Consider the following 27,653-nt stretch of genomic DNA (forward strand, 5'->3'; position numbering starts at 1 on the left):
TCTTCTTTTAAGTTATCTGACAGAACTCTAAACTATAACATATAGCAGAAGGTAGTATTTATCATGAAGTGAAAGTTGATAGGGGCATTTGTCACTTACCCTATAATATAGGAGGGGTCTTTGTAATTTGTAAGAAGAATACATCTCAGTTTGGAAGGAGTACAAATATATAGAATACAAAATCTTATATTTTATATGTATTTATACGGTATATATCTATATCCAAAAATTACAAAAAAAGAAAATACCACGTAGTCTCTCCCTCCTGGATCCTAAAATGCAGATAAAGTACCTCATTATTAACTTATAGTTGGAAGACCAGAATCACAATCCCCGAAACTAAAAATGAAACACAGAAAAGAAGTAGAATTTTTAACTTGATACTACTCGATGTATCATTTCATCTCTGTTGATTTTGGGAGCACAATTCATTGTTAATTCGTTTATGAGCATATGGGGAAAATACCAAGAATTCAATGGAATTTAGATCATCGGAAGACTCGGATCTATTAACATTGTCGCCCCAACGAAACAAAAATAAAAATAAAGCAAAAACAAAACCAGGAATTAAATCGAATACTTGTTGTGTAGAGAAAACAGATAATGGCTGCGGACGATTAGAGATTTCCAAATACTTCTTCAATTCTGAATAGTAAAAATAGATTTTCAGAAATCCTACTCACAGCCACAAAGGAGTAGAGATATTATTTTAGTTACAAACGAAAGGAGCGACATAAACGACAAGCAGAGAGAGAAGTGAGAGGGACAAAGAAAGGGAAGTCGAAAAGGAAAACCCCTTATAGTTTTCACCGTCGACATGAGATCTGGGCAGCCAATCTGCCTGCATCCTGAGGCACTAACTGTCGCTGAGCCATCAGAGATTTATAAATTTCAATCAGCACTTTCTCGTCATACTCTTTCAAGGAAGGCCTCCCGAACCCAAAGCCTGCTCCAACCGCGCCACCACCACCGAACCCAGCGCTGAACACCCTGGAATTGGCGAACCCAAGCATCATCTTAACATAGGCATCCCGAAGTCGGATGAGAAGCTTCTTGGGGGAGAGGTGGTGGAAGAAGCGGAGTTTGGGGGTGACCCTGATGCGCCAAAAACGCCTCCTTCGGTTGGAACCTGCCCCGGCGAGCTCCACCCGGGTTTTTCGCCGGGGTCCAGCCCCGTCCAAACGCTCGTACTTCCTTCTCTTCCAATACCCTCTGAAGCCCTTGTATAAACTCGCAGACACGCCTTCCATGTTACAATGTTCTCTTTCCTTCTTCGTTTGCGGAATATCGGGAAGAGGGGAGACTAACTACAGAGGTGTCGGGAGAGGGAGAAAGAGAGAGAGGATTTCTTCGTAAACATTATAATAAAACTAATCGCTGATTCGCCGGGGAGGGAGGGTTGCGTCCTGCTCCTGCGTGGTATCGTTGGTTTATGATTGTATTACAAAATTAACAAAAAAAAAAAAGGAATGCAGGAAGGCAGTAATTAATAAGATAGATCCAGAGTCTCACCCGCATTTCTCAATATTCAGTGTAGGTGGGGTCGTTGTCCAGTATTTATTATTTAATGAAGGAACATATCACGTTCGGACATTCATTTTTATACAATTTGCGTGCACCATCGACAGATGTGTATTACACTTAGTGGCCACGAGTGGAGGTGGAGCTTTTCTCCAAATATTCGGTTTCTAAAAAGTTCAATTGGGCTCGGCCTCACTCTTCAAGCCGAATTCGAGTCTAATTTTGTTTAGATTCCAATAAAGCTACATTCGTAAGGCACGCAAATTTAATCAAATTTTTGTAAATATACATATAATTTTTTTAATTTTATATGTAATAATAATTAACTTTATATATTTAAATAAAAAATAACTTTTATATATTACTTTTTATTTTATACAATGTTTGGCTCACAGTTGAACTCAAGCTGAGTCGAATTCAAACTTACGAGCTTTCGATTTTAGTTAAATTCAAACTCAAATCTCTAATTTGAATTTAGCTCAAATCTCATACCTTACTGACAAACCGAGTTCGATTAACTAGATATTCAGCTTAACTTGACTCGAATCCACCTCTAACTGCACTATTGCTATGCTAAAAACTCAACCCTAAGATTAATTTTGTCACCTTGATTCAAAAGGTCTCACATGAGATGACAAGACATTAGCTAATATAGTCCATTACCATAAAAATATCGTCTATATACCACTTAAAAAGGACTAAAACTCTAGTCTAGTGCCTCTGGGCCGAACCATTAATCTCATGTTTGGGAGTGCTTATTTGATAAGTAATTACTAATGCTTAAATTTGCTAAAATATATTTATCTTAAACAAGAATAAAATAAGTATTTTTAAGATGGCGTGGAGGATGAAGATGGGCCTGCAAACTAATAATCACTATTTATTTCATGGTTTTCAAAACCAGATTGGATTGGACGGTCGAACCAGAAAAACCAGGAACTGGTCAGGTGATTGGTTTCGTTTTTCTCCAAAACCGGATTTTTGGCAAAAAACATTGATTTGGTCAGCAAACCGCTGACCTGGGCGATCGGACCGTTTGAACCATTTAATGGTTTTAACTGTTTTTTTATTTTTTTTATTTTTTTTTGTCAAAATGGACCAACCGTTCAGTTCAAACGGTTGGACTATTCGACCCAAGAACCAGGCCCTTGACCGGTTCGTTGTCTAGGTTGGTTTTAAAAACTTTGATTTATTTGCTTATTTTCAGGGCTTATTTCATAAACATAAATTAAATGATTATCGGTGTGATCTCAATCCAAAATAAGTACTTTTCCAGAAATCATTAACAATAGATCATGAGAATTGAACAAATTAAACTTTGCCATACTATGAACAATCTTGTTGGATGATCTTCTAGTGTAGAGATATCCCATGATAGATCATGTTTCACTAATAGAAGTTTAGTTAGAGCTAAACAATCACTATCAAACGAGAATGTGTATGAGGCTTAACTAACAGGAAAATTTAAGAGCATAGAAGAGAGCAAAAGCTTCATCTTTGTCGGTGGAGATTACTGGCAACTGAATAGCTCTGCCCAAGACAAATTCTCCCTTAATTGCTATTCCTAATGACGATCCACATTAATTTTAAACATGTCGGTTGGGGGAGGGGACCAGCTGCCTTGGCTGTCTACATGTTGTACTGGTGCAGTCGCTGGTCAGTGGGGAATGGGGATGTTGAAACGTGGGAAGAGTATTTCTTAAATTTGTGCATTAGCAGTAGAGATTACATCCGATCAGGGTTTTAAAAAGTGGATATAGAATTATTTTGGTCACCGGTTCCCGGGTTAAACAGTACGATCGGTCTTTCGGAATGGACAGTCCATTCTGACTTAAAAAAGGGAAATTGTTTAAAATTTATCATGAGTTTTTAGCATTTCTATTAAATTCGTCACAACTATTCAAAATGTTTAAAACTCACCATGTCATTAACTTGACGTTAAATAGACTAACGGGTGTTAATAAAATATAAAATATATACAAAATGAATTAACGGGTATTAATATATTACCATTTTAATATTTAGACATGAAAAAAGAAAAAGTTTAAAAATATATTTTTAAATAAAAAATACATAAAAATATAGAAATTACAAAAAGTATAAAAATTATAGAAATTGAAAAACAAAATCAGAAAATAAAAATTGTAGAAAAAACACGAAAATTTATAGAAAACACAGAAATTGCAAATAAATAACAAAAAATACAGGAAAAATTTATAGATTGTAGAAAATAGAAAATGTAAAAAAAACAGAAATTATAAAAGACATTGGAAATTATAACAAAACACTAAAAATGCAAAAAAAAAAAAAAGAGAGAATTGAAAACTGAAAAAGACCATTTTTCCTCTGACTCACCATTCAAGGGTAATTTGGTCATGAAAATTGCTATTTAGGCTGACATGGACACCTCTGTTAAGAAGCATTAACGGTGCACTAACGGAAGGAAAGTTTTGGAAAATAAAAACTTACTGACATGGTGAGTTTTAGACATTTTGAAAAGTTGTGGTGAGTTTAAGAGAAATATTGAAAACTCATGGTGAGTTTTAGACAATTCCCTTTAAAAAAATAACAAAAAAAACAGCCGAAAACTGTTGTCTAAGTTGATGGGTCTATGCTTCGACTGCCCGGGTCATCAGGTTGCTGACCCAATCTATAATTTTTGACCCAGCAACTGTTTTAGGGTAAAACAAAACCAGCTTTTGCTGACCAAATCAACATTTTTTGGCAAAATATATAACGGTTCTAAGGTAAAACGGAATCGATCACCTGACCAATTCCCAGTTTTTCCGGTCTAACCATCTGGTCTAATCCGGTTTTGAAAACCACACTCCAAAAGGACATTAGGTTAATAATTAAATCAAGTGGAGACTCCGAAAGGTAGTAGGTTAGTGGCTTGGATTACTCAGTATCTACCGATCCACTTACTATATAATATAGTAAGTCAGAATTTCATGTGCAAAATTCCCCTATAATATAGGAAACCTGGACTTGCTTCTTTTTGTGCTAAGGTAATACATATACCCATCGTTTTATGCTATCTGTACTTTAGACATGTGGCTTGCATTAAAAAAGGTGGCCATACTTTCTATAAGTCAGTTTAGGCCATCAGGAAGGAAAACTTATACAAAGCTTGCATATGGATTTTTCTAACTTTTCATTCTTTCCTTTCATTTTCCTTCAAACTAAATACAGCTTGTGAAATTGAATGGGTTGTGGTATCTAGCCTGTGGGAGAGTTTAAATAGACCGTATTTTTTCCTAGTTTTTAAAAATTAAAAAAGAAAAATAAAACTGCATTTAAAGTATGTAGAATATATTGCTGCCAATCCAATAGAGATTCAAGATCTACTACAAACAAGGCATTTAAAATTGGTAACAAAGCGGTAGATTTGACCCTTCACTAATATATGATACATGGCATCTCGGAATAACTGGGTGACACCCATAACTACTTAGGCGACAATTTGCATTAGCCAAAATGATGGAGTCCCAACTAGAGACGTGGCATGTCGTCGACCTGGCGACCTGCCCCTAGTGCCAACCAGCCTCTAGTGCCGACCTGGTGACCTCCTCTAGCGCTGACCTGGTGACCTACCCCTGTTGCCGATCTGGCGACCTGCCTCCACCGCCGACTTGGCGACCTACCTCTAGCGCCGACTTGGCGATCTACGAGACGTGCTCACCGTCGATTTCTGCATGCATCCCATCACTCCCGGGTCTCTCGAAAGTCAGCTCTCACACCGAATGTTTTGGAAGATACCGAGTAAGGCGCAAATATTAGCCTACGTGCACGACTACCTCCGAGACTTCAAACTAGTTAGGCACATCCTCCCGTAGATCCCGGACGTGTTGCGTGATGCTCATGCCAAACAATGCCTATATAAAGGCCTTACTTCCAACTACAGGGGGTAGATGCGCAATTTAGTTCTCGTAGCTCTTCAGCTCTCTCACATTTAGCTATTTTAAAATCTCTGATTCGCTAACTTAAGCATCAGAATACCCACCCCGGGTAAAGCAACCCGGGCACTCCGGCACTGTGTCCTTGTAGGTCGCATCAGAGCCACCGCTTCAGCTCATCACCATTCAGTTATGCAATAGAGCCATTGATCTAGCTCGTCACCACTTAGATAGGCATCCAAGCTACATTCCAGGTATGAATTATTCAAGTAGGCATCCGAGTCACCTGCCAGCCGGGGAACTGCCAAAATGCACATCATCAAAGCCCAATGAAAAAGAAACAAATCAGAAATCCATAAATAGGAAAACTGATTAGGTTACATATAATAGACTCTTGTACACACTTTGTAGCAAATACTGCCCCAAGTCATGAAATTTAGGTTGTATTTGGTACTTTTGTCACTTTTATTTGCAATGTTTTAGGTTGGTCAATACAATTTTTTTTAGAAATGGTCTTATTAAGTCGCATTAGATAACCAATTCTATTAAAAAAATTGAGGCATTGGGTTGAGTGTTGATACTTATAATAGTAGGAACATTAAATTTGACGTTGCCTTAAGAAACAACAATGATATATACTAAATGTTGTATTGATAACTCAAAGCATTTCTGGTAGAAAGTAAAACTATGTACTCATAAAATTTGTATTTACCATCCTAGAATGTTTCAAGTGGAAGTGACAATGATACAAAGTGATTTTTACATTATCCAAAACAAATTCAGAGCCTGCATTTACGGTTTTGGTTCTTCAGCCCCAAATTGGGTTTCGATTTTCATGTTTGTATTCTTGCACTTTGTTCTGACATCTGATCTAGGTTTAAAGCTCAAGACTTCTTTTCATGTTTCTTTGATCATTCTTCTGATTATGGAGGAAGACACATTGACAGCCATAAAACAAATTCCTACTTAAACATGTTGATATTATATTGAACCACAAGTGGATCAAATTCGGAAAATACATATTATTGAGTCAGATTGGATCAAGATCAAGCTCAAGCAATCGGTGATACCGAATCCGACCCATTCCTATTCCTAAGCTGCGTTTAATTACGAGAAAAAAAAATAGGGAAAAGAAAAAAAAGGTAATTTGTAAAGGTTTTCATACCTTTTTCTTCAAACCAAACATAGCGTAAATGAGGGACAACACTCTCCAAATATGTCAAAGAAGTCCCAACCCTGATTGAAGTGGGAATGGATACGTAACCACGCAACCAGCCAAAGGTCAATGGCGATCATAGTTCGTGGCTTTACAATTAATTGCTCGGTAGAAAGTGACGTAAATTATCTTGCTCTTTAATTAAGTTAGTGATAAAACCAATAAAAATAATTAATTAATTATGTAACTAGAGAGGTATTTCAAAATATTTGAACGTTCACTCACATCATCTCTTTCACGTTGACGATGATAATGGATGGAGACCTTTAAAGAAAATGACATCACATGGATGACACTTTGAGCTTGGGCCTTTTCTTTTCAAACCAATAGATAACCCATTGGAAGAATAAAATTGGGCACTCGGTATCTTTCACTTTACCTAAAAAATTGGGTTGAAAAAAAAAAAAAGAGGTTTGGATGAAAATCGGATAGGGACATTATCCGAATCCTGTCCAATAAAAATCCAAAAGATCCGAATTCCATCATATTAAAATATCAATAATCCAATTTAATTGGATTCAATCTGATTAAATGATTAAAAGGGTATTTAAATCTGTCTTAAATAAGTAAGGTTTGAAATGAAATGAATCTGATCCATTTGCATTTGCAGCTGTAAGACCCCAACGCGCCCAAGTAGTAAAACAACTGAATAATTACAATTTTGTCTCCATGGTGGATCAGGTGGTTCTGTCGATTCTAATACTTGGCTGTCAGTCTGTCTTTTGTTGCCCTCAGCCTGGCGCCACCTAATAAATAGCAATTCGGATTCAACAAATAGATGGTATTTAGGAGTGTTAATTGGTTTTGATTGGATTAATTTGGACGGATTAGATGGACCATCAACACATTGAATTTGACCAGTCTAGGTTTAATGGTCTAAAGTATTTATTAGATTGGATTGGACCTGATTTAATCATAATGAATTTATATTGGATCGAGTCAATATCTAGTCCATCGATGGAAGATAAAATATCGGTGTCAATTGATCAGGTTTGCATTAGAATTAATTTAAATTAAAACAAATTTGAACAGATTGGATGGTCCAGATGTTGAATTGGATCGGTCCAAAATGGTTAAAAATATTCATTGTTTGGATTGGACCTGATTCATTTGTAACAGATTCACAATGGATTGGATCAGATTGAACCAAATGTAGTCCAATTGACATCAAGGACAAGTTTGACCAACCCGATCTAGGGGTGTTCGCAGTCCGATTTGGTGAGGTTTGAAGAATTTCTCAAATCAAATCAGCAAATTATGGTTTGGGAAATTCTCAGACCAAACCAAACTGTTTAAATACGGTTTGGTGCAATTTCTAATATGGTTTGAGGACTTTACATCATTCTATGCTTTCTTTGGACTACAAAACTAGTATAAAGAAAAACTAATTAATAAAACAAGAATAACAGAGTTTGACAAATTCAAAAAGTGTTTTTTTGAAGTGCAGAACTCTTTAAGCATAGAGAAATTACATATCCAAAAGATAGTATTTTGGTCACTTCAAAATGAATCACTCATCCACATATCCAGAAGCATGAAGAATACTTACCTGGATCACTTGAACATCAATGACAATAGGGGCCAATGTGATAGTGCTAATATCCGTATACCAAGAAAATTAAAATAAATCAAAATACAATGGAAAGTATAAAATCATGAACATGAAATAATGAAGAAAAGACAAACTATTACTGTATTCCTTAAACAAAGCATACAAGCTTTGCTTCACACTTTTGTTTACTGCAAATGCTTTATCAGTTTTATACATTTGAGAGATCCCAAATTCTAAATAATCAAATTTATATCTAGGATAAAACACCAGTGGAATGAATAATGTCACATTTAATTTCTCTGGGTTCCCCCAATATTTGTTACACTTGTCCCTCATTTTCCAAGCCATAGGACTAAAATGGACATCATCACTTTGACACCATTCTCTTGATTGCATAGTCCAACAATTTTGTCAGGTGCCTAACCATATCCCAATCAGCATCTTAAAGTAGTATCCCTTCATCCTTACCAAGTTCAGTTCCAAAGTAAGGATCATGCTTCTCATATCTTTCAAAAGCTTTTTGAAATTTTTGGGTAGTTTCTAATATCAAGTAAGTTGAATTTCATCTAGTGGGGACATCAAGACACAATAAACTCTTACATTTTTATTTTTCCTCCTCCACACATAATTTGAACTTTTGTAATCTAGATGAAGACTGAGTCATTTATTAGCTTCAAACCATCATTCACAGATGTGTGCAGTACATCTCATATTTGCGTTTGATTACTTTTCCCCTCTATCCCTTTTTCCCCCAAAATGCTGATTGCAAGATTGGATTCCGCGTCAATGCTGGAACAATCCAGCTAATGTGAACAAGGTTGGGTTTGGTCCATTGCTCTCTTAAGTCTTATCCTTGACCTACGTACCTCAGTAACGGACAACGAGCATGATGGCCGAGGGCCTGAGGCTGCTATACCATTATGGCATTATTCATTAACTCAATTCAAGATTTTAAGGCTCCAGGATACACGCAACAACGAACAAAGCCACACTCCACACATCCTATGGTGAATGGACTATATATGGAGGCCGGTCTATGCATGCTTTGGATTCCTGCAGTAGTAGGAATGCAAATTAACTTTGGCAAATGCCAAACCCAGCTATTTATGTGGATATGGGCCCTCCTGCAACTTTTCTCCTTGTTGTTTTCACGTGGGAATCTCGACTTAATATTGAGCAACTCAATAAAAACAATAGCTGCATGATTGTGTGGCTGTGCGTTGAATCTTGAAATCGTTTGGATTTGTCTTTTATACAATCTCGAAAGTCAAAGGTAAAACCAAACCGTGAAAGAAATCACTTTGGTAGCTCTCTGATTAGCCTGGGGCGCCAGGGCCAAAGTCTGATGAGCTTGGCCCTGTCCATTTATTGAATTCTACAATATTAAGGGTGTCCAATAAATTACTGTTTTCAGAAAATTTCAAATTAAATTAAACCGTTTTAGTCTAAAAATCAAATTAGATTAAGCTGTAATAATATGGTTTAGTGTGATTTCTAATACGGTTTGAAATAAAAGAATTTATTATAAAATTTAAACTTTTATTTTATTATTTATTATAAAATAAAAGAATTTGTTATATATTTAATTTTAGATACATTATATTATATATGGTTTACAGTTTAGTTCAGTCTACATAATCCAAAAAACCAAACTATTTGATTTTGTTTCATCCGGTTTTGGGATTTGAATCAAACAATCAATTCTGTTTTCTATACTTTGTAGTTTTGTTTCAAATATATTTCTGTATATGCTTTTGTTTGTTTTTTTTGGAAATATGTCTATATATGCATGGCCTTACAAATTGATTCTAATTTTTGAGCTGAAATGTTTAGCTGTTAGTACAATAATTGAACTGAAATGTTTAGATACTATAGTCATATTCCGGTTTGCGTCAGATCTTTTGAAGCTGAAGCGTATAAGGCAGTTATATTGATTAATGCATGGAACTTAATAATTGTACGACTTGAACCTATTTTGACCCTGCAATTCTTAGACTGAGCACTGAGCAATCAATGAGTTGTTTCGGGTCAGGGGTGTTCATTATACGGTTTAAACCGTAAAATCCAACCGAAGCAAACCGAATTTGTGGTTTGGTTTGGTTCGGTTTTATGAATTTAAAAGAGGGTTCTGGCATATAAGGGTAATTTTTTGTCCTAAATATCAATAAAAGATAATATTTTTATAAAATAATAAAAATGAGATAACTTTTTATGAAAAATATGAAGGATGGGCAATGATACTGTTCATCGTCTTCCTCTGCATGATTGTAAGAGAGAAGCGAATACACCGGTTTCATCTCTCCGTCTCCCCTTCTTCCGCCTCCTCTTACTCGTATGCGTCGCCGCTACCATCATCACCCTCGTCAGCGAAACTGACCACATTGTCGGAGCCAGCCGCGGCTGGAACCCTAGAATCAACTATACACTCTGGGCCAACAACCACACTTTCTACATCGGTAACCTCATCTGTTAATGCCTCCCCCCTCCTCGCAATCCCTGATAAAACCCCACCTTCAGATCTCACGAGACGGATAAGGACAACTGCACTGTCGAGAACTGGAGCAGCGGCAAGGACTTCATGCCGCTTGACAAGGCGAAACGTTATTACTTCATCTGGCCCAACGGTTGCTATAACGGCATGAACGTCTCCGTCCTCGTTCACCCTCTCTCTTCGTCGCCAACAGCTGCCATTTCTTCTAACCATTCATCATCCCACGACAGCTCCAGCCAAGATGTCTTCCTACCGGGATTGTCGATTCTGGGGCTCTGCTGGTTTCGTGCGAGAGAGCAAAGAACGAAGGGCAGATGAAAGCAATGAACAGTGTATTGCCCTTTTTTGATATTTTAAAAAAAAAATTACCTTATTTTAATTATTTTTAAAAATATTATCTTTTATTCTTTTATTGATATTCTGCAAAAAACCCATTTAAAAAATATGATTTACGGTTTCCGGTTTGGTTTATTAAATTTTATGAACCAAACGAACGACAGTCAACACTCTTGACAGAGCCGAGACTCTCTCTCTCTCTCTCTCTCTCTCTTCTTATTATTCATCGACTCACCTCCGGCCACTCCACCACTGTCGCTGACTCGCTGCTCCCGTCTCCGTAGTCTACCCTCTTCCAAACCTAACAAAACACCCCTTCGCCGTAGTCTACCCTCTTCCTCTGTTCATCTGAAACTTATCCACCCGAGTCCGACTGGCTGCTGCAATATCTTTAGTCTTTATCATCTTCCCATCTCCTCTCTAGTTTATTCTACTATTTGAGAAAGAAATTCCCGAATCAGTGAGGTACATTCAATTGTGAACACATAGGAGCATAATTAGAACTGGAAATCTAGAAATACAAGAACAAAATTCGAATTCGGGCTTGAGAGACAGGTAAAATTCTAAAATATCAAACAATTTTAGAATTTTGGGCAAAAAATTTTAGGATTTATTTACTTTTTAATTATATGTTTATATATGCATGTTTTTAGCATTAGAATGCAGATGTTTTATATGAGAATGTTTTTATTAATGTTGAGATTTATTTAATTGATTATTTTACATGAAAATGCAGATGTTTTATATGAGAATTTTGGACAAAAATTTAGGATTATTTTGGTTTTGTTATGCATTGTATACATTTAAATTTTCAACAATAAACTGATTTAATGTTATTAAAATTTTATTAACAGATTTGTATATAAAATATATTCTATTGTTCTTTGTTCAAAAATTGTTTAGGTCATAATTGTTAATATAATTCATGATTAACATATTTATGATTTATTAGTAAAAAGTATATGCTTTATTAATTAGGGAATTCTATAATGGTTTTCAAATGTTTTCCATTTTACATTTAATAATGGTTTAGATGTTTTCCGTTTTAGATGTTGGGTTAGACTTTTCACAACAATGTCACCCTCAGCTTGTGGATCTTGAAGTGCAAGTTAAAATTTTTTATTAAATATTCATATTTTTATTTAATTTGTGAACTTGTGTTGTTTTATTAGATGTCGAAAAACGGTGACACTCCCCAAACAAGAAGAGGACAAGTATGGCTCTCAATAAACTCTTGAGACGAATACAAATGCAACTTCACAAAACAAGGAAGAAAATGAACGAGAGAGCAGATGTATGGTTGCATTTTATAAAGTTCTACACAAGTGATGGTCCACATAAATGTAAGTGCAATTATTGTAGTCAAGTGTGCAAATGTGATCCTAGGCTCAATGGCACTAGCACACTTAGAGGGCATTTGGGTAGGTGTCCAAAGTGTCCATTTAGCAATGTCAATCAACCTAGTTCTAAGCAAATAGAACTGAATTTTCAAGCATCTTCAAAGGACCAAGAAGGGCAGAGTGAAATCAAAGGTACCTTGAGTACTTGGAAATTTGATCAAAATGGGATTAGAAAAGCATTAGCATACATGACCATTGTTGATGAACTTCCTTTCAAATTTGTTGAGGGTCAAGGGTTTAGATATATCTGTAGTAATATGCAACCAAGGTTCTATGTTCCTTCATGAATAACATGAGATTGCTATGAAATATTTGTGAAAGAAAGGTTGAATCTAAAAAGTTTTTTGAGACTAATTGCAGAAGGATTTGCCTAAGCACTGATACAAAGCAATTCTTACAAAGAATCAAATATATGTATCTAACGACTCATTTTGTTAATAATGATTGGAAATTGAACTAAAGAATATTAAACTTTTGTCAAATTTCTAGTCATAAAAGTGAAGCCATTGATAAGGCAATTGAGAAGTGCTTATTTGAATGGAGTATTGAAATTATTACAAAAAGCAATTTCTTAAAAATCAGGACCACTAATTGTCATTTTTATTAACGATACCGTTTATTTGCTGATGTAGCAGGCATGACACATTAACATAAACGAAACGGTAGTAAACACCCAGTCCCAAGCAACCTGAAAATTTGCAGAGACAAAACGAGTAATTTCCTATTCAAATCCGCCATCAATAATAACATTTCCAAGGGATAAAACTTCCACTATATAAATTACCAACTCCAATTCCACTACTAAAACCATTTACAGGAAAGGAATCAGAATAAGGGATATACATCTTTAGGCCTTCCGAGCTTTCTTAGGAGTGGGCTTCGAAGACTTACTAGACACAGAGATGGAAGCCTTTTTCTTAGGTGTTGAAACCTTCTTCTTCCGACCATCGGGAGTCTTAACCTGACTTAGCCCCTTCGTCTTCACCAATTTCGCCGAATTCTTCCCCTTAGGCATCAATGTTTTGCTTTTACCCGTGGGAGTTGATGATAGCTTCTTCGACACCCTCATCTTCGCTGTTTCCACCCCCTTATTCTTCTTTACGGTCTTCTCCGTTCCACTCTTCCCCTCCGCATTGCTCTTCTTCTGCTTTTGTTTGATCTCAAATGCAAAGCACTTTGCCTTTTCGATCGGAGAGATCTTAAATGAGTTCTTGACCTTCACCAACCTCTCCGATTTCAAGAATTTTTTCAGCTGCACAGACAACACCTTCTTAAAATTTGGGGAAAGTTCTGTTTTGTACTTGTCTTCGATGAACTTAGCAATGGCATATTGGCTCGAACCCGTTCGATCTTTCAGCGAAGATATGGCTTCGGTAATCATCTGGAAAGACAACCCCCAACATTAGACAAAAACGAGAAATGAAAAATGAGGAAGTGGAGGAAATAAGGAGAAAACAACCTGAAAGTAAGGGGGATGGAGAGGTGAAGGGAGCTTTGAAGATTTAGACTTCGACTTCTTCGTCACGGCGGGAACTGCACTCGCTTCTTTCGCCATTTCTTCGTGAAACCCAAACGATTGCGGATGATTTCAAAAATATTTGAATAATTTTCAGCCAGAGAGCGAACCAGATTTAAAAGGAGCTGCAATGATAAATGAGGTGGCTCGATTTTATTGGCTACGTACAAAGTAAACGGATCGAGCTAGCCAACAACTTCCAGCCATCCCAAGTTTGTTGATCCGACGCTTCTCATTGAGTTTCAATTTTCCTTTTACAAAACCGGAAGCTTTCAGTCTTCGTGCCCGTTTGGGAGGGCTTCCGCACAGCAGCTTCTTGCGTTTCCGAAGGAACCCTATTGGATTTCTCATTAAAGATTAAATCGTTTGATTGGTCAATTATATGACAAAATAAATATGAACACATGTTTTGAAAAATAGCTTTTCTTTTATTAAACCTAGTTTTAACTTGTTCCATTGTAAAATTACAAAAAGTTTTATGGGTTTTTTAATAGGAGCTGATTTACAATTCTTTAGTATAAAAGAGGAGAGTATGGAGACCTGTTACCGTACAATGTGTGTGTGTGTGCAGGGCAATGAGGCACACTTTGCTCGCCGTTAGTATGATTGATGGGCACGATTTGATTGGGTGTGGAGTTCGCTTTGGCTTTTTGGTGCAATGTTCACTGTTGATGCGATCAATGCCCATTACTTGATCGAGTGTGATCAAGAGTTACAATTCAAACTTAACCGTCATTAGCTGTTAATTATCTTTTCTACAGTCACAATGTTTGAAATTGTGATTGTTCAAAATGTCTTTCCCTGAACCGGCACCTTCCTCTGCTTTATAACTCTTTAGAAACTATTTAATCAGCGTGAATCAAGCATTCCATACACAATTTCGAGAAAATCACTTTCTTTTTCATTCTTAGTCTGGTCTACTACTATCTCATACAAGGTTTCTCAAGAAACTCCTCAACTTTGTTAGTTGCAGATTCTCTCCCAAAGCTCCGTTGTATCCTAGGAATGAATTTGCTACTAACCCAACAGCAAACTCAATGAAACTGAGTGGAACAAATAATGTTCTAAAGACAATGTCTTCAGACGTGCCGCAAAACTTCTCTTCCAAGTTTTAGTGCCCCATTTCCCAACAAACCCTACCCCACCATGTAAAATGCATAAGTTATGTTTGGTATAAATCCTGAATGCACACAAGAAAATGCCATTTTTATGACTATTGAGTGAAGTTACTCCAACTGAACATGCATGCTCAGCCATCGCCGCTTCTTTCTAATTGCAGAATCCCTCCCAAAAGTCGGGGTATCAATTGGGTTGGATTCGGTCTAATCTAATTTGGTCCAATATGAGTCTATTACAAATGGATCGGGTCCAACTCAATCTAATGAGTTTAAGATCATTTTGGACTAGGCCATTTTTAATGTTCGGACCCATCAATATGCTTAAATTGGTTTTAAATTTGATTGATTTCAACACAAATTTGGTCCATTGACATCTATTCTTTATCTTTTTATCAAGGGATTGAATATTAGTTCAATCCAATCCAATCCACCATAAATCCATTTCTAATGGACTAGATACAATTCAATCTCATAAACATTTTGGATCATTAAGTCTGGACTGGTCTAATTCAATGTGTTATTGGTCCATCCAATCCATCCAAATTGATTTTGATTTAAATTGAGTCCAACCCCAAAACCAATCATCATGATGTAGTAACGTGGTGGTAGTTGTATGTAATTGTACTCTAAGGACCTGTTCGTTCACTAATTGGTATTAGTGAACTTTTTTTTCCTCTGAACTCTAAATGTAGATAATGTTGTTCTGAATTCTGAAAAATGTCAAATGTCCAATTTAACCCCATATAAGAGAATTTATATTTATCTATATAATTCAATAAATAAACAATATTATAAAAATATTATAAAAAATATTACCTAATATTAATTATTAAAAATTATTAATAATAAATAATAAATTAATGATTATTCATTAATTACCAATTAATAATTAATAATTATTATTATTAATTAATATTTATTATTAAAAATTAATTAACTATTATTAATAATCATTGATTAATTAATTATAATAAGTAATAATAATTAATTATTACTTAATTATGAATTACTATTATTAATTAATTAATGAAATATATTTAATAATTAACAATTAATTAATAATTAATACTTAATACTAATAATTAATAATTAATCATAATCATTAATTATTAATTGATAATTTCTACAATTAAATAATGCATATTATTAATAATTCATTAACTATTATCATAATAATTGATTGATTAATTATTAATAATAACATCACATAAACTTTTGCCAAATCCACTTGGGCTAGTCATGAACTCCCCACGCCGGGTCAGGACCCCTAACACGAGGAGTGGGGGGCAATTGATGAGGGGTAATTTGGCACGACCTAATAAGTAAAGGTCATGGGGACGCGATCTGCCCGAAATATGACAACTTAGCAAGATCAGCCTACTCAGCTGTTTTTAGAGCTCGGGTGTTCAGTCACCTTGGCATAAAGGCACCTCGGTACCTAATCCAGTTCGGGGCCCAAGAACCGAAATGACAAAAATAACTCTAGAAACTTCCCAACGGACTCCGAACCTCATGGGATCACGCCACATAACGGTTGTCCTTATCCTCTCCCCGCCTGGATTGGGCGGAGATGATAGACTTCATTAACTAACATGTTAGTCCCCAACTAAAATGAAAACGGATATCATCAACTCAGGCCGAAGATCTCGAAACCGTTTCGTGAAACCCATGGCAATTCAGTTATATAAGGGCAACAACCCTTCCAGGGCCCAGGTACACGTGATTATTTGCTCACTAGTACACTTATCATTCAACTTTCAGATTGCAATACAAACTTAAGTAGCGGAGCGACCTCGCCGGGTTAACCACCCCGGGTTCTCTGAGCTTCACTGTTTTGCAGACCGAACCAGCTCACCACGCATCCAAGTTAAAAATCATCCTCCAGCTAGGAGCATCCAGATCGTGCTCCATCATTTGGCACAGTTTGTGGGAACTGATTGAAAGATCAGTCCAACCTCTATCTTACTCTCAATGGACTCTTCCAGCAACATCGGGAAAGGTATCAACATTAACGTCACCGGGGGGCAAGATCAACAATCAACTCTCCCTCAAGGTCCTATGGTGTGTACCGGTCAGTTTACCATTCCCCTCATAGCTTCGGGGGTCCCATCATTGTCTATGTCGCAGACCACCCCGCAAGTGAGTGTCCTGCTCCCCCGGGTGGGCACCGCCTTCTTAGAGCCATCTGTGATTCCCCTTGGGGTCAGGCACTCTCAGTTCTATGACCAAATTCAATGTGTCTGGACAGTGCAGATCCAGATGCAACAAGTCCAGTAATTTCAGCAATACTTTCTCTACTAGTACCAATTTCCACTCCTGCACTCGAGCCAACAACCGGTTCTGCCTCGAAATACCACTCAATGTAAGGGGTGGAATCGAAGCCCGCATAGATCCGTGTAGGATGTCCATCAATCTCCCCATCGGGGTGAGGAGACATCGTAGGTATCAATACTTCCCAGGAACCAGACTCCACCACGAGGCAAGACGGACGGGCAACGCACTTCCCCGGTCTCTCAGAGGGGGAACTCAGGAGACAGGCTTGAAGTCAAGTAGCTTGACAGAGCCAACCATCCGCAACACTCGCGGCCTGAGAACGACAGGTTACAAAGAAAAGATCATCAATTCAGAGCCCAGGGCGTAGACTCGAGGCAAGCCCCCTTGGTGCCTCACCATGACCAGCGCAGGCTTCATAACCAGGAGGAGTTAGCGAGAAGGAACCCCAATCCACCTCGCGATAGTGTTCGGCAGTACGAGAGAACCAGGGTCGAGGTACTAGACCAGACTGAGGTCAGCAACACCAATGCCGATCCAGCGAAGAAGAAATAGCGGCAGCGTCGCAAGACTCATCGATCTTCAGCCAGAAACAGTCCTCAAACAAGGCCTAGTCAGCCAGTGGAGCGGACCAAAGAAAGAGAAGAGGTGAGCTCGGTGGTGACGAAGACTACGCTTGCTCTCCTGAGCCAGCCATCCCACCTGTCACCCAAGCACCTAGTGGACCCGATACCAAAGGACTTCAAGGTCCCCCTTCTAGACAAGTATGATGGGTCGTTCGACCCCACTGACCACGTGGATGCCTTCCAGTCTCAGATGCACCTCGGTAGGGTTGACGATGCCTGCATGTGTGTGGCCTTCTGCACCACATTCAGAGGAGTAGTTCGGACCTGGTATAGGAACCTCACACCAAGCTCCATCAAGAGCTAGGCTCAGTTTCCCAACCTGTTCATAGCACACTTCATCACCAGTAAAAAGTGCCCGAAGTCATAGGAGAGTCTTCTGAAAGTGGTGTAGAAGGAAGGAGAGTCTATCAGAAGCAACATCAAGCGCTTCAATGAGACGTGCTTGCAGATACCAGACCTCGATCCGGCGGTGTGCCACACTGCAGCGAAGAAGGGGATCACCCACAGAGAGTTCAAGTGGCAAGTGGTAGCAAACAAACCAAAGAACATCACTGAATTCCTCAAGTTGGTTGATCAGTTCATCGGCACCGAAGAGGAAATCAACCAGAAGATTGACAATCCGCTAGGTGAAAAGAGGAAGAGAGAAGACGAAGGGACAAGCAATAGCAAGCAAAAAAAGAGCTAGGCTCCATCAAGAGCTAGGCTCATTTTGCAAACCGAAGTCACAGGAGAGCCTTCTGAACATGGTGTAGAAGGAAGGAGAGTCTATCAGAAACTATATCAAGCGCTTCAATGAGACGTGCCTGCAGAAACCGAACCTCGATCCAGCGGTGCACCTCACTGTAGCGAAGAAGGGGATCACCCATAGAGAGTTCAAGTGGCACGTGGTAGCAGGCAAACTGAAGAACATCACCGAGTTCCTCAAGTTGGTTGATCAATTCATCGGCACCGAAGAGGAAATCAACCAAAAGATTGACAATCCACTGGGTGAAAAGAGGAAGAGAGAAGACAAAGGGACAAGCAACAACAAGCAAAAAAGAAAGAAAAATAAGTCCCCGAGCAGAAAAAGAAGCAAATCCCCACATTCGAGAAGTCCCCCTCGCGCGGCTACAAGTCAGATCGGCGTTCCAGGACCCCTCTAGTAGAGCGAACTAACTACACCCCCCTTAACGCAAAGATAGGAGAGATCCTAATGGCTATCAAGGACTCCTCCTTCGTCAAATGGCCACCCAGGCTAAGGGGAGATCCAACAACAAGAAACCCGAACGCCTACTGCCACTTCCACCGGGATCACAGGCACAACACGGAGATCTACAGGAATCTCCACGACGAGATCGAGGAGCTCATCCACCACAGGTATTTAAAGAATTACATCCTGCAGGAAGAGAGAGGGCAGGTAGACCGACAGGGAGATCGTTTGGGAGACCAGAAAAGGAACGCCCCCAAGACTAGTAGGTAGAATGAGAAGCCACCTCGGCAGTTACAAAAGGAGAGACTAATCCGCAGTGCGATCAATATAATCATCGGGCTGTTGAAACGGGCTTTGCCCTTATCGAAGCTGAACTCGCAACCCTGAGGCAATAGTGAGTTGGCCTCCATAAATGCATTATCACTCTAAAAAAGATAGTTCAATACCAACCATACCACCCTTTTTCCAAACCATGAACTGAATAACTTAGAAAGCAAAGAACAATATCACAATTAGTAGACCCTTCCACACCAAAGTTCACTCGTTGACTGCCATTCAGAAATTTGTGGGATAGTAATGGTTGAGTCTCACCAATCACCACCAATCCAAATCCTCAAACTCATAGAAATATTCTCCACTCCTCCAGATATTCAACAATTAAATTTCAAACCCCCACAATTAGAGGAGGTTTTGGTTTGTGTTTACATTTGTTTCACAATGTACGTATTAGTGGTAGTCAAACGAGTCCAAAGAGTTCAGAACGACACCCCCATAGAGTGCACCCCAAATGCGCATATCAACATGCGTTGACAACATCTCCCTCTTGACCAACATTTCTGAAAAACTAGAACAACCTCTAATTTCTAAGTCACACGGTTCGACTATCTGGTCTGGTCCAAGTCTTAAACACTAGTTTCAAGTCCTACATCACATATATAATATATAAATAACTAGTGCAAGGGATGAATTCGCAAGAGGAGAGCAAATCCGCCCCCCACAAGATTGCCCCTCAAAATGTTAGCACATCCCTATTGTGTATTGAGAACATTTCCCAATGATGATGTCATCATTAGGAGATGTTCACAATACAAGGCAATGATGTGTTGTGGGACGTTGTAGGGGGCAATCTGGTGGGGGGCTGATTTGAATTCTCCTAAGAGGCATAAGGAGATGTTTCCAATGCACTAAGATATGCATGTCACATGGGGTGTCAATCTATAAGGTTGCGTTTGGTATCGGTATAAAAGTATACCAATTTACATCGATGACGTTTTATACTAAACCGTGAAGAAGTGATTATTGTATTTTTGAAAAGCGTGATATAATCAGTGTAAAGTTTTACATCGATTTTATCGATATTTTACATCGATCAATGTAAAATTTTATATTTGATGATATTTTACATCAATTCACGACATAAAACTCCACTCCATCGAAGCTCATGCAAAAATGAACAAGATGAGAGTTTTACGTCAATCATGTACACTCCTTCTAAATACCAACAAAATCAAACCAATATAAACTTTTACACCAATTCCAATCGCAACCTAATGGGCACATGTACAAATAAAATGTATTGACATAAGTTGATATTTATTAGAATAAAGTTTTAACACCTGCACCAAAAACCAAAACAAGTATTATAGATAACATTATGGGCAAATTTCTTAAATTACACTACTGTTTAGCTAATTGTTAAACTTTACCCTTATGGTTGATATATTGTCTTAAAGTGTCTTAAAGGCCCTGTGTCTTACAATTGTCTTCATCCTTAGAAAATGTCAAATTTGTCCTTTATTTTATTTCAAAATTTCAAAATAAAACCAATTTGATGAAAATTTTCATCAATCTCTCCAAGCTATATGCCCCCAAGCTCCGCCCCTGCCTATATATGATACCCTTCTGCAACTACCATTAGTGCACTGCAACCCCGGTGGCGGACGGTCTGCTCACCGGATCCTTGCCGAACTCGCAGCAAACAGACGTTGGGTCTCAGCAACAAAAGCGGGAGTCATTTCTCTGGCGAACACCGAATCCCCGTCGGAGTCGCAGCAAACAGACGATGGGTCTCAGCAATAAAAGCGGCGGCCATTTCTCTGGCAAGCACCAAAGCCCTGTCGGAGCCGCAGCAAATAGATGATGAGGTCATATAGGATGTGGTCGACATGTGCATTTGACGCACCGATGAGGTCATACTCGTTGGCCTTGGCTATCGTCGTCGGCCTGCTATGTCTTCCAGCAAACTCACCATCTGGATAGGCTTCAACCGCTGAAACTGGTTTCGTGCCCCTATCGTATACCTGACCTACGCCGACAACTGGTTGTCGGAACCACACTAGACTAGAACGAGAAATAATGAACAGGATGTTGTTGGCAGCTAGGTTAACAACTGGTATATATTTTGCTTTCTCGCTCAATGCAAGGGTCAGCGTGGCAGAGAGCTTTGAAGATGAGGGAAGTAAGGTGATCCATCGGGGCTCCTTCTTCCGAGGGTTCTCGTGTAGCAGTAGAACAAGGGGTCGCCCTTTGAGGCCAACGTGATGAATAGGTGCTTTTTGGTGAAGATGAAAAGTGATGCCGGACTACTAACGTAGGAAGGAGTAGTGTGGTGGCAATGGATTGTGAGCAGTGGATCGTTGCAAAGAAAGGGAGAAAAAACAGGGATTCCCTTCAAAAATCCCCAAGTTTTCAATCAAAGCCAAACCCCGAATTTTCAACTGGGATTAACAGTGGTGTTTTCACTGCAGTTCCAGGGACTGACAATGGTTTTTCCTAGGTCTAGACTTCCTCAGTAGTCAGTTCCGTAACTATGTTATCGTCGTGAAAAAACGGTGCTACAGAGTTGTTGAAAAGATTGTTGCTGAGACCCAACGTATGTCTTAGTCAAGATAAATAGTGAACTAGCCTCTTTTGCAGGAGTCCGCGTTCTATGCATGCCTGGGTGCACTGAACTTATGAACCCACCAATTAGAGGAGACATGTTGGCTTATGCAAGCAAAATATACCGTTAACGGACCTTTACCCGTTAGTTTAACGGATCCGGTTGAACCGGACACAAAAGGACGAAAATCGAAAGTTTTCTTTCAAAATTTTAAGGTCACTTCAACTCTCCCCATTTCTTGTCATCCTCTCCTCCGAGTCCTAACCCAAGCATCTCGCCGGCCACTCACCACACACCTGTCTCCATGACTGTTGAACGGCGGCAAGAACTCCAGCATTCCGGAAGGAACTCTCCAATCTCTCCAAAGATTCCAATATCCCTTATTCTTCTTCTTCATGTTATTTTTGCTCCTCTTCTCAAACAGATAGAAGATCCCTTAGTAGCTCACACCAGCAGTCAGTAGTCACAGGACCTTCCACAGGTTGAAGATCCCTTAGCAACTCATAATACCCTGTTTTAGGTTTCATTTTGTTGAGCTGTAAGCCTGTAATGCTTACTTGAATGTAAGCATTTGATTTGTTTACCCTGAAATTGTGGGTTCAAGGCTTCCAAGTCCAAAACCTCCTAGTTCGACTGGTTTTTATTTGATTCGAGCCATGTCATAATCGAATCTGCTTTCGACTTCGGCGGAAAAATCAACCTCTTCTCCACCTCTTGTTCCACTTGACAGTTTCGGGTTTCGCTTTCTAACGTCTATTGCCCGTACGCCGCGTAGATTTGGACGTTCTTTGTCCTCCGTCGCTGTCATCATCTCTGTAATCGTTTCTGTCAGGAGAAAAACGGAGGTATCAGAAGTTTCTCCAAGACAGTTACTCTAATGGAAGTTACAGTATTTCCTTCCCTTCGTCTCGGAGATGTGAATTACAAGTTAGATTGGCAGACCTGCCAAGTTACTCTAACGGAAGTTACAGTATTTCTCGATTATCTGCCAAGTTCTTGGCAGACCTGCAAACCCAGATGAACGGGCAATTCAGCTTGGAAGATACAACTATTTCCTCTATAAACAAAGATCTAAGAAACCAAGGTCCCTCAGCTTTCTAAGACCAAGTAGCCTATGCTTTAATGTCCAAAACCATACTCCACACACCCGCAACATAAACAAGTAAATATGTAACAAGGAATACAGAGGGGGAAGAGGAGCTTGCAGGGAAGAAGCAAAAGAGGAAGAATAGTAGGAGGAGCTTACCGTTGGTCGCTGGTTAAGTTTTCGCCGCCAGACGTCGGCTGGTGTTGTTCGCCGATGTTTTGGTAACAGGGTAGGGCTTGGGCAGAGTATGTTTGTTCTGCTGCCGGCTTCGGAGCAATAGTTCTTAGAATCGTTGACAAAAACAACAATAATATGAGGATATGAGAAGAAGAAGAGAACGCACCAAAAATACAATGATGACCACCGGCAAATTTCCCTCTCACCGCGGATGGCTTCCGCATTCACGGACGCCGATGTGGAGTGAGATCGCCAATGGATGGGCTAGCCTAGGGTTCGGTGGAGGCGAACCAAAATGGGAGGGAGATCGAAAGTTTTTATTTTTTTTATTTTTGAGAAAAACTAGGAAAAAAATGGCAACTTTTGGGCTCTAATATCACAAAAAAAGGGATAATAGCATGTAAGGGCAATTTTTGGGCTCCAATAAAGTAATACATTTTAAAAATAGGGTACCTTTTGAAAAATAATATCAAAAAAGGGCAGATCTTCTTGCAGTCTATTCACCAGCGCCGCCGTCCATCGCCTCCGGCAATGCTTCCGCCCACCTCCACCTCCGCCTCCGGCAACGTTGATGGAGGTGGGCGGAGGCAACGGCAGCGAGGGTGTTGGTGGTTATTTCTTTGCCCAACACCGCCACTTCCGCCCACCTATGTTGCCGGAGGTGGGTGGAGACAGAGCCAGCAGCGGCGCTGGTGGCGGCTTTGGGTAGAGAAATAACCACCAGTGTCACCTCCGCCGCCTCTGCCTCCGCCCACCTCTGGCAACGTTAAGAGAAGCGGAAGCGGAGGTGGCCAGAGACAGGCGGAGGCAACGATGGGCAGCGGCGAGAGACGGCACTGGTGAATAGACTGCAAGAAGAAGAAGATGAACAACGATTTTGCCCTTTATTGATATTATTTTTCAAAAGTTACTGTATTTTTTAATTTTTTTTTAAATATTACTTTTACTGATATTAAGGCTTAAAAGTTGCCCTTATATGCTATTATCCCCAAAAAAATCATTTATATACCTAGCTCCTTAAACCAATTTTCAGACAACAAGCACTAATACACCACTCACATTTCAAACAAAAAGCACCGGCATCAGGGACGAAGACAAGGGTATTACTATTATTTTTTCAAAATATAACAGCCATGTGGTGTGACATGTGAATGGATTATGATGGAACCCTAGCGGTAGGGGAATAATTACTCAATTTTAAAAAATAGTAAGGGTATTTTAAGATGATATATAAATAGTAAAGGTAAAGTTAGTCAATTAGCTAAACAATAGGGTAGTTTAAGATATTTGCCCTAACATTATATAGGGTAAATTGTTGATGCTAACCCAAACCTTTCCAAACTACCGAGTGATGGCCAATTTTTCACTTCACAAAAATGCTAGCCCAAACCTTCAGCCCCTTCAAGGTAAACCTACTTTAAATTCTCTAATTTTTTTGTTGTTTAAAAAATTTGTATATTTTTTATAATAAAGTTCCGAATAAGTGATTGCAATTACCAAATTCAGCTAGGACACGTACTCAAAACTAGACCGAGCCTATAAATTTGAAGGAAGGGCTGGCAAGGTCGAAAATGATCATCATTTGCCATGGGAAAATATTACTAATTAAGATGACAATATAAAAAAGGGAAAAATTCTTAAATTACCCTAATGGTTTAACTAATTGACTACTCCATCATTCCAATTTACATATTATCTCAAACTACTGTTACTCTATCCATCATGTTTACATATTACCTTAAACTACCCTTACTCTACCTTTCCCGTGTCATTAACTTTATGTCACATATGACAAAATGATTTTTTGGAAGAAGTCTTCATCCCCGATCGCCTCTAGTTTCGCCCATCTCTCAGTTGTATGATTTCCTTTCATACAATGAGCAATCTCCTTGCATATTAAAAACATTGTTCATTTATTCCAGAAAACATCCACCCATGGCTGTATGCACACTATTCTCAACTACAACGCCTACAACTTCAGATATCTGGGTGGTTTCCTTAATAAGGTCGCACCAACGCCAAATATTTAGGGTTCCTTTTTTTCTTTTTTAATTTTCCAGAAGGGGTGTGGTGGTTAGAAGAAGCTCTTGAAAAAAATAGAAGACCCGCTACTCAGTTGTTGTTAACAGTAGCTCTCTGAATTTATGTCTACTAAACCTAATATTCAATAACACAAAAAAGGAAGAAGAAGATGGAGACAACGGGAATAGAGAAACGCCTAAGAACAAAATCTTTGGGAGCAACAAATCTGAAAGAGAAGAAGAACGAAAAAGGAAAATAATTTTGAAATTTCCATCATTTGGATTTTATTTTAGAATTTTGAGAAATAGAGAAGGGCAAACTCGATATATCATTTTTCTATTAGTATTTCACAATTATTCAATTGATTGAAAAATATCAATTAGCTAAACTATAAGGGTAATTTAAAAAATTTATCCTAAAAAAAAAGATAAATGAGAGATAAGAGCAACGGATAAACATATTAATCATAAAAGAGATGACCATTCCGTTCCACAAATGGGCCCAATTCATAAGTGATTGATTTAATTTATTTTATTAAAAAATATACAAAAAAAAAATTAACACTTTTAAGAAATCCCTCCTTTCTCGAATCCGAAAACTAATTATTACAAAAAGCAATTTCTTAAAAATCAGGACCACTAATTGTCATTTTTATTAACGATACCGTTTATTTGCTGATGTAGCAGGCATGACACATTAACATAAACGAAACGGTAGTAAACACCCAGTCCCAAGCAACCTGAAAATTTGCAGAGACAAAACGAGTAATTTCCTATTCAAATCCGCCATCAATAACAACATTTCCAAGGGATAAAACTTCCACTATATAAATTACCAACTCCAATTCCACTACTAAAACCATTTACAGGAAAGGAATCAGAATAAGGGATATACATCTTTAGGCCTTCCGAGCTTTCTTAGGAGTGGGCTTCGAAGACTTACTAGACACAGAGATGGAAGCCTTTTTCTTAGGTGTTGAAACCATCTTCTTCCGACCATCGGGAGTCTTAACCTGACTTAGCCTCTTCGTCTTCACCAATTTCGCCGAATTCTTCCCCTTAGGCATCAATGTTTTGCTTTTACCCGTGGGAGTTGATGATAGCTTCTTCGACACCCTCATCTTCGCTGTTTCCACCCCCTTATTCTTCTTTACGGTCTTCTCCGTTCCACTCTTCCCCTCCGCATTGCTCTTCTTCTGCTTTTGTTTGATCTCAAATGCAAAGCACTTTGCCTTTTCGATCGGAGAGATCTTAAATGAGTTCTTGACCTTCACCAATCTCTCCGATTTCGACAATTTTTTCAGCTGCACAGACAAAACCTTCTTGAAATTTGGGGGAAGTTCTGTTTTGTACTTGTCTTCGATGAACTTAGCAATGGCATATTGGCTCGAACCCGTTCGATCTTTCAGCGAAGATATGGCATCGGTAATCATCTGGAAAGACAACCCCCAACATTAGACAAAAACGAGAAATGAAAAATGAGGAAGTGGAGGAAATAAGGACAAACCAACCTGAAAGTAAGGGGGATGGAGAGGTGAAGGAAGCTTTGAAGATTTAGACTTCGACTTCTTCGTCACGGCGGGAACTGCATTCGCTTCTTTCGCCATTTCTTCGTGAAACCCAAACGATTGCGGATGATTTCAAAAATATTTGAATAATTTTCAGCGAGAGAGCGAACCAGATTTAAAAGGAGCTGCACATGATAGATGAGGTGGCTCGATTTTATTGGCTACGTACAAAGTAAACGGATCGAGTTAGCCAACAACTTCCAGCCATCCCAAGTTTGTTGATCCGACGCTTCTCATTGAGTTTCAATTTTCCTTTTACAAAACCGGAAGCGTTCGGTCTTCGTGCCAGTTTGGGAGGGCTTCCGCACAGCAGCTTCTTGCGTTTTCGAAGGAAGCTGTTGGATTTTAATCTCATTAAAGATTAAATTGTTTGATTGGTCAATTATATGGCAAAATACATATGAATACATGTTTTAAAAAATAGATTTTCTTTTATTAAAACTAGTTTTAACTTGATTTACACTTCTTTAATATAAAAGAGGATAGTATGGAGACTTGCTACCGTGCAGTGTGCAGCGCAATGAGGCACACTTTGCTCGCTGTTAGTATGATCAATCGCCACGATTTGATTGGGTGTGGAGTTGCCTTTGACTTTTTGGTGCAATGTTCACTATTGATGCGATCAATGGCCATGATTTGATCAAGTGTGATCAAAAGGCACAACTCGAAGTTAACAGTCATTAACTGTTAATTACCTTTTCTACGGTCACAATGTTTGAAATTGTGACTGTTCAATGTGTCTTTCTCTGAACCGGCACCTTCCTCTGCTTTATAACTCTTTAAAACT

At 38.7% G+C, this 27,653-nt stretch overlaps 3 protein-coding genes and 1 pseudogene across 5 annotated transcripts; 1 reads left to right on the plus strand and 3 right to left on the minus strand.

The window, feature by feature from the left end:
- Nucleotides 1-806: 806 nt before the first annotated feature.
- LOC104599049 (uncharacterized) lies at nucleotides 807-1,250 on the minus strand. The gene has a single exon (XM_010261418.1). It carries the CDS (start codon nucleotides 1,248-1,250, stop codon nucleotides 807-809), a length of 444 nt encoding a protein of 147 aa, XP_010259720.1.
- A 7,057-nt stretch (nucleotides 1,251-8,307) lies between these two features.
- On the plus strand, nucleotides 8,308-12,606 carry LOC148801814 (early nodulin-like protein 19; annotated as a pseudogene). The gene is made up of 2 exons (XR_016084635.1): nucleotides 8,308-11,008; nucleotides 12,185-12,606. The product of XR_016084635.1 is annotated as an early nodulin-like protein 19 (transcript).
- Nucleotides 12,607-12,742: 136 nt separating this feature from the next.
- On the minus strand, nucleotides 12,743-23,580 carry LOC104598856 (uncharacterized). Of its 2 annotated transcripts, none has more exons than XM_010261107.3 (4): nucleotides 23,260-23,398; nucleotides 13,872-14,263; nucleotides 13,304-13,793; nucleotides 12,743-13,100 (listed from the first exon to the last, which is right to left on the minus strand). In XM_010261107.3, the coding sequence occupies exons 2-4, from the start codon at nucleotides 13,965-13,967 to the stop codon at nucleotides 13,000-13,002; spliced, it is 687 nt and encodes a 228-aa protein (XP_010259409.1). In that variant the 5' UTR covers nucleotides 13,968-14,263; nucleotides 23,260-23,398; the 3' UTR covers nucleotides 12,743-12,999. The 2 variants fall into 2 exon arrangements, with proteins under 2 accessions (XP_010259409.1, XP_088758299.1); XM_088902173.1 differs by lacking the exon at nucleotides 12,743-13,100 and adding an exon at nucleotides 23,444-23,580 and having other exon boundaries at nucleotides 13,162-13,793; nucleotides 23,260-23,366.
- A 2,227-nt stretch (nucleotides 23,581-25,807) lies between these two features.
- LOC104598855 (uncharacterized) lies at nucleotides 25,808-27,144 on the minus strand. Its single transcript, XM_010261105.3, has 3 exons — nucleotides 26,810-27,144; nucleotides 26,242-26,731; nucleotides 25,808-26,038 (listed from the first exon to the last, which is right to left on the minus strand). The coding sequence occupies exons 1-3, from the start codon at nucleotides 26,903-26,905 to the stop codon at nucleotides 25,938-25,940; spliced, it is 687 nt and encodes a 228-aa protein (XP_010259407.2). The 5' UTR covers nucleotides 26,906-27,144; the 3' UTR covers nucleotides 25,808-25,937.
- Between the last annotated feature and the right edge of the window lie 509 nt (nucleotides 27,145-27,653).

The sequence above is a fragment of the Nelumbo nucifera genome, chromosome 3 (assembly GCF_055504915.1).
Source record: "Nelumbo nucifera cultivar China Antique chromosome 3, China Antique-T2T, whole genome shotgun sequence".
In the NCBI taxonomy this organism is placed as follows: domain Eukaryota; kingdom Viridiplantae; phylum Streptophyta; class Magnoliopsida; order Proteales; family Nelumbonaceae; genus Nelumbo; species Nelumbo nucifera.